General features: G+C 41.5%; 1 protein-coding gene across 3 annotated transcripts in view; it reads right to left on the bottom strand.

Moving 5' to 3' along the window:
• LOC109826972 (RNA-binding protein 24-B-like) overlaps positions 3,770-7,624 on the bottom strand; it is a 15,201-nt gene continuing 11,346 nt past the window's right edge. Inside the window, exons 5-6 of one of the 3 annotated variants that reach the window (XM_020393987.1) lie at positions 6,110-6,365; positions 3,770-5,123 (exon numbers count right to left, since the gene is read on the bottom strand). In XM_020393987.1, coding sequence (XP_020249576.1) covers positions 5,098-5,123; positions 6,110-6,365 — 282 coding nt within the window. In that variant the 3' untranslated portion in view covers positions 3,770-5,097. The remainder of the gene's footprint in view (positions 5,124-6,109; positions 6,366-7,624) is intronic. The other 2 variants (XM_020393985.1, XM_020393986.1) reach the window with 2 other exon arrangements.

Raw genomic sequence — 7,624 nt, 5'->3', positions numbered from 1 at the left:
TGGCGCGAAGACCATTCAGAGTTTGAATATCCACTCTATGAAGATAGATGTGGAGAAATTTAATGGCACAAACAACTTTGGATTATGGAGATGCGAGGTTTTGGATGCGCTGAACGCGCAGAATTTGGAGGATACATTGGAGTTAGATGGCAAGCCAGATGAGATTGAAGAGAAGGTTTGGAAGAAGATGAATCGAACGGCGTGTGGTGTGATTAGGTCTTGTTTGACTCAAGATCTAAAATATGATGTGATGAATGAGACTTCTGCGAAGAAGATTTGGGAGATTCTCGAAAGCAAGTATTTGACCAAGAGTGTGGAAAATCGCTTGCATTTGAAGAGGAGACTTTATCGTTTCCAGTTGAAGAAGGGAACCTCCATTAGAGATCACATGAACCACTACACAAAGCTTCTTGCGGATTTGACGAATGTGGATGTCAAGATTGAAGATGAGGATAAGGCGTTACTGTTGTTGAGTTCCTTGCCCGACGAGGAATATGAGACCTTCGTTCTTACTCTAATTAATGGGAAGGCATCACTTTCGTCTAGTGAGGTCACCGCTGCACTTGTGAATTATCAGCTTCGAAAGAAGGATAAGGAGGCTTCGGTTGAGCCGGTAGCGGAGGCGTTGGTCGCAAGAGGGAAGGGTCCAAACCGAAAGAATTGGAAGTCACAGTCTAGAGTAGGAAAAGATCAGTGTGCTTGGTGCAAGGAGACTGGTCATTGGAAGAAAGACTGCCCAAAGCTCGACGAATGGATGAAGAATAAGCAGAAGGGAAAAGGGAAGCAACCATCATCAGAAGCAAACATCGTATCGGATGGTAATAATTCTGACTCTTCTATTTATTCGCTTTCTATCAGTCCTACAGATAGCTATTCGGAGGAATCTGAATGGATGTTGGATAGTGGTGCGACCTATCATGTGTGCCCTAGAAGGGAATGGTTCTCCAGTTTTGAGAAGCTGGTGGATAGTGGTGTGGTGTACATGGCTGATAACCGTGCATGCCAGATCCTTGGGATAGGAAGAATTCGCATAAAGATGTTTGACGGGACTGTTAGAGAGTTAAACGATGTGAGATATGTTCCTTCTTTGAGGAAGAACTTGATCTCGATTGGAGCTTTGGTTGGAGAGGGTCTGACGGTTCGTGTTGATGACATGGTTCTCGAGATTGCGAGAGACTCTCGTATTTTGATGAAGGGCGTCAGGAGAAATAACCTGTATTACTTGACTGGAGGTATAGTGGCAGGTGGAGAACTGGTGACTTCTATTGATTCGTCTAGACTGCGGCATTTGGGGCTTGGCCATTCTAGTATTAATTCCTCGCATAGATTGAAAGAGGGTGCGAAGACCTGCAGTTTGAAGTCCAGTGAACATGTTGATGTGAGCAAGAAGACCGAGGTGAAGTGTGGCACCTCTATTCACCGTGCTAAGGGTCGTTCTGGAGGAGTTCACGTGGATGTTTGGGGGCCTTCCAAAGGGGCATCATTGGGAGGTAATAGGCGATTGGTTTCCTTTGTTGGTGGCTGTTCTAGGCGTGTTTGGGTTGCAACCAAATCCCCTTTGGAGAAAGTCCTAGTAGTATCCAACAGATTGAAGAAGTGTGTAATAGACAGAAAGGTGAAGGTACTCCATTCTGGTGGGAGGTACAAGATGGACCTATTTCTGTATTGGAGCCGAGCTCACGGCATTTCGAGACACTTCGTTGGAAAGGAAATCTTGGGGCAACTAGATAAGGTGACAAATTTGAAGAACCGTGCCTTTCTGGAGGAGGATCGGTGTTTGTGGTCGAGCAATGGTTTGCAGAAGAGTTTCTGGACAGAGGCTTCGACATATTTGGGTCATCCTATTAAAGAGTTGTCAACTGTTGCGATTGGAGGTAAAACTCCATTGGAAGATAGGTCTGGTAGTGTCACTTCGGTTGAGGCTTCGATGAGTGAGCTATTTGACTCTCAGCAGGTGGAGAGTTTTGGACAGACATTAGAGGTATCGCAGCGGGTGGAGAGTGATGCTACTCCACATTGGGTAAAGATTACTCCAGATCATTCTGCATTGGTTGGGATTCCAGCTGAGGTGACACAGCGTGGAAGTCATTTGGATTTGGATGCAGATGATGAATTGAGTTTTGATTCGAGTGCAGCTGATAGATGCAGTTTGGATATGACCATTGGTACACCTCAGGTGAAGGTGTTTGAGGCCATTGGAGGTGCTATCAGTCGCAGAGTTGATGATATTGGAGAAGGGTTGCGAACTCTTCTAGTGAATTGAGGCCTTTGAAGGTCATTTGGGTGAACTACGTTCGGCTTGATTCCTTGGGCAAGAAGATACGTAGGCAGTCTTATGATGCAGCCGGGATTGGATTTTGATGGGGGTGAGATCGATTTGGTGAGTTGATACTGACATTTGGAGAGTGTTTGCATTCTCATTTTGATTCTCGACTTGTTATGGATTGAGTCTGTTGTCGTGAATTGTTTCACGGTGTACTGGACACAACAAGTGAGATATTTGGTTTGGTTAGTGTCGGCTCAGTTTTGGGAAAAAAAGTGCGAAGGAGGGTGAGCAGTTTCTTTTCTTTTCTTTGGTGGCTGCGGCAGGGCATGCAAGAGCGGCTTTTGGTGAAAGGCGCAGTGCAGAGAGGGAAGAAAATCGGCTGAGAGAGTGTGGGAACTGTCTCGGGTTTTGTGAAGAGAGAAAAAGTATTTGGAGGCTGACCTTTTCTTGTGAAGAAAAGCAAGGAGCCTATTTGAGGGTTTAGATTGTGAGAGTTGTAAACCCATTGTATTCTTTTTCTCTCTCTAATAGTAGATCCCCCTCCTTGCCCCGTGGACGTAGGCAGTTTGCCGAACCACGTAAAATTGGTTGTTTGAGTTTGTGGCCATTGTAATAGTTTTAGGATCCCTCGACGCGCAGTCCTAGAGCTGACGAGAGGAAGAGCAAATATCCCACTTTGATGGGATATTAGGCTTTCAGATTCTTGTTCCCTTTGAGAAACAAGAATTCTTATCGATCTTTCTCTCTTATTGTGCACCAGAAACTCTGCCGAAATTTCCGCTGCGCACAACAGTTTTATCATACAGTTCCTCCATAAGTTTGTAATGACCTGTCACACTCTATTCCAAAGATCCCAGCATAAGCCTTTCAATCCTAGAGCTTTATCATTACATGAATCGTAAAAAGCATCAGAAAAACATTTGATCCTAGGATAAAGTATCCGTGTCATCCAAAAGTTCTCCTTCTTTTGGCAGGCTAGCTCCCCGCCTCCATTAGATAGTTTTCCTGTGCCTAGAGCTTTCTCATTACATAACTTAACTAGGCTCTTCCTGTGCGAAAGGCAGATTAAGTTTTCCCCGGAAGCTCATTCTCCTGTGGCTGATGGTTATGATTTATCCAATTTCAATGGGAAGGCGGAAGTTTCTAATTTTTTTATTTTACTGATCCCCACATCCCCTCTCCTCACACAGGTAGAAACAAAAGGACTCACTTGTTCTGCTCCTTTCGCAAATCAAGGAATAGAACAAGAAAGTATCTAATGCATGATCCGCTGGGCACATTTTGTGCCTAGAAATAGAACTCTTGGATCAGTGCAGAGCATAAATTGCTAAAAGCTTATGTATTGAGACTATGATCTTTTCTGCCACAGATGCAGACCAATTTTGGTCAATCAGAATCAAATTAAGCCACTTTTCCCCCCTGAGGAAACATCAATCTTACCAGCTCTTTAACTTTGGTGAAGCTTGGTTATACGCAACACCACCTTAGATAGAGATCAGCCAATGTTCTTATAATGATCATCATTGGATATGAAAAGCTTCTAATTAAGATGAGCATGTTGCTTCATGGTAGTACATAGAGAGTTCATCACATGAATTAAAAACATCAAACTGCTTCAATAGCACCAGAGCCAGGTGCATTGTCATGCAGCATGGAACATAGAACAGTATCAGCATGTCCTAAGTGGAGTGCTTAGTTATTACAGCCCATGTCTTATAATAACATATAAGAAATCATATATAAGAGGGATGAACCCTTAAGCTTTAACCATGGGAATGATGGGGAAGTGGGAGAAGAAGGTGGGACTCAAGAAACAAAATGATCTTTCATGAAGTCCAATGCGCGTGAAGCTGGAGAGAAAAGTAAGAAGGTGAGTTACAGGGGAGTTTGGAACTCCAAAGCCATCTAAGGAGCACATCAGAAGTTAGACATATAGGTAGGGGCTAAAATGCCAAAAATAAACATTAGCCCTCCTTATGAGTTAATCGGACTAAGGCTCTCCTTAGAGCCTAGCCACATGAATGTACATAAAACGAAAAAGTGGTGTGTTAGTTGAAGCATCTTATCTTTTCTTAGATAAGTTGAGTGGTTGGTTAGTTTTTATCAAACTCTTGTAGTTGTTAGATTGGTTGGTTGGTTTAAGGCTCAATCGGACCCTTCCAAGGGTAACTAAGACTAAATCATGAACTAGCTGGGGTTTGCTCTGCCCGGGTGAAGCCAAGCTAAGGCTATTATTGGAGGGAAAACCTGCTTGTTTAAGTAGTCCAACATCATGCAAGTCCTAATTAGGTTATGTCAGCCCTTATGGGGCTAGGGTTCTCATGCCTATAGTAGGGTTGTGTTAGCCCATAGCCACCTTAGGCTAGGTTCAACAAGATGTATATTATTTGTTATGTCTCGGAGCCTTCTTCGGTCAGAAGAGTTCTTGAACTTGACTAACGAAAGGGCGAAAGCCAGTGGAACAATATCCCACCTTGGGATGTTGATGGATGCATGCTTAAATAGCCCATCCTAGGGCTAAAGCGGAGATTGAGTATCCCGTTCACCACAAGAACAAGTGGGAGTTGGAATACTTTAACCTTCAAAGATGAGATGGATGCTTTTCTAGCCCAATTTAGGACTAGGGTATGGGAAAGAAAACACTGCGGTCTTCATGTTAGAGACACCGTGATGCATAGAGAGACACCGGAATGACATGGATGGAGAGAGAAGGAAAAAACATGGTTAAGCCAAGGGTTGCTCAGATGCCGCCGATGGAGTGAAGTGAGCAGGAAGGAGTCTGTAATTATGAATTGTTGGAGTTGGTAGCGTTGGAGCAGGGAGAGCCATGTTCATGCCTGTTTTATGGCAAAGCACACTGTTAAAGAGAGGTATTAGTACCAGAAATGGTAGATGCTATTAGTCATAATAAAATAGAAAAGAAAAAACAAGCAAAGGCAAAGGTCAATAAATGAAAATTATTTAGTTTCTGGATGCACTTGGCATGATGATGATGATAAAGGTGTTAACGGTTGTTGTCGCATGAAGCATAAGCATGTCTGCGCCAAATAGTTGTGTAAAGAAGACTTAGATATCAGAATTTCTTATTTGTGAGGCTTATTTTAACTTACGATGGGCAATTGAGGATCATAAATTTTACTAATGAAATTAGAACAATAACGAACTATGAGGTTACCCTCAAGAAAATGGCAAAGGGAAAAAGAAGCAAAAGTAAAGAATGGACATGCACATTGGAATATTTATGTTATGTTCTATATTTTATATCTTGAATGACAAAGAGAGATGGCAAGATATCAATTAGTCCGGTGAGGCACATGTAAAGGTTGGGAAAGGACGTGTAATATAACCGTGCTAATCATTCATCTAATCTTATACATTTTGATCATCCATACCTCTTCAATCTCTATAGGTAGAATGTAGCGGGAGAATGTTCATTAGAAATGCCATGGAAATTAATGCTTTATTATGAAACATAAATGTTGCATCCAGATATGCTATAATTTATTAGGGCTTCTGAAAAATTGTGGTTTTCTACCCCCTCTCTGCACAATTTCTTTCTTTATCTTAGGTAAGACTTTCTTTACACATCTGCTAAAACCTTGAATATATGAATGGATAACACATCTATGAAAAGAACAATAGGGCCTAGATACAAACGATAGGAGGAATCTCCAGTCCAGAGTATTAAGTAGTTTTCATTCTTCTTTTATCGACGAAAACCATGAATACACACGAATGGAATATATTTGCTAATAAACTAATGAACATAAAACATTATGATCTATATACACATAGTGATATAAATGACAAATCACAATACAAGTGAGTTCAATGTATATGTACCTGGTTGAGCCGGAGGGTTTGTTGCGAAGGAGATGGAGCCCCCATAATGGTGGGCGAAACCAGTGACGGCAGCAGAGGAGGCAAGAGCCGCTGGGTACTGAAACATATGAGGATACTGCGTGTTGTAGCCTTGAGCAGCATGGCCATAGGCTGCTGCTCCACCTTGTCCATACTGTATGTATGGATAAAAGGCTCCAGATGTCCCTCCATACATTGGGTATTGTGCAGTCGCACCTCCATAAACATTGTAATAGCCCTGGTATTTAGCCAAGAAAACAAAAAGAAGAGTAAACTTACATTGACAACAACAATAGTAGCAAGTAGGAAAGGTACTCAAGATGTCATGAGAATGAACCGTCTAGTTCATGACTGTCATAATGACTCCATAGCCTCACAACTAGATTATTTGAATGCTATTGATTTCAATTGTCGAGCAAAATAACTGGACGAGCTAGCTAGACGGAGAGCCATAGTACATCTTTGTTCAATAACTTCTCCTTCAATAACGTCAATATTCAATAATTCAGACTTATGCGATCAATTATAGTCATCCATCATAGTTCCAGGTGAGATATCAAGCTTTCCCTAGGATTTAAAGCTGTTCAAGCGTAGTCTTTATGTGTTCGGATTCTTATAGTTCTTTTGCAAAGTGACACAAATAATACAATGCTATTTGTCCATCCTATCCCCAAAATTGCTTCGTGCCGACTTGTTTTCTGCTTCTCTTTTCGACGTCTAGCTTGAAATTGAGTGATAAAGAAATGATGACGATGTTTTTTCTTTTGACGGAAAAAATGATGAGATTGTTCCTTATGTTTAATTGTGAAACGCGAAGCTTCTTCTAAAATCTCACTGTTATTTTTCGAATGTGGGTAAAAAAGGAAAAACACTAACTTTATTATTTCTTTAGATTAAAGCAAGATATTTGCCAATGCTTATCAACCTATAAACATTTACTTCCAAAAAAGAAGCATCAAAGCTTAGGAAGTAGGGAATACTTGAAAACAGGGAAGCTGAAAAATGATTCTTTTTATTTATTTATTTGTTTATTTAAACTGGGCTTTCTTATGTCTGGGACATATCACCCAGCCCATGTGCATTTAAAGGCCCATGTGCATTTAAATTACAGTGGGTCAGATGGACCAGCGGTCAGCTCAACGGACAGTTTGCACTGCGACAGGGCCGGTCCCCGCCTATGTGCATCTGTATAGGTCTAATCTGACCATGTGACGCCATCCATTGATTGGAGGGATATGCATTTTTTTCAGAGTTCAGCTAGCACGTATTGAGGATAAAGTTCAGATATTTGATCATGTAGAAATGGAGATTACTTAATATACCAGTTAGAAAAACCAATAACATTATAGCTAATGGGGACGAGGACTAGAGGGTAGGCCTAAAAGAACTTGGGGTTGGGAAACAACATATTAAAGTTCGAACCCTAAACCCTCACAAAAACTATAGCATGATGTAGTAAAAGGAACTATGAAATGATACTAGCGTAACATGGCTCCA

The sequence above is a fragment of the Asparagus officinalis genome, chromosome 10 (genome assembly GCF_001876935.1).
Source record: "Asparagus officinalis chromosome 10, Aspof.V1, whole genome shotgun sequence".
Lineage (NCBI taxonomy): Eukaryota > Viridiplantae > Streptophyta > Magnoliopsida > Asparagales > Asparagaceae > Asparagus > Asparagus officinalis.
The sequence above is the reverse complement of the archived record's forward strand: the minus strand, read 5'-3'. Positions and strand labels throughout refer to the sequence as shown.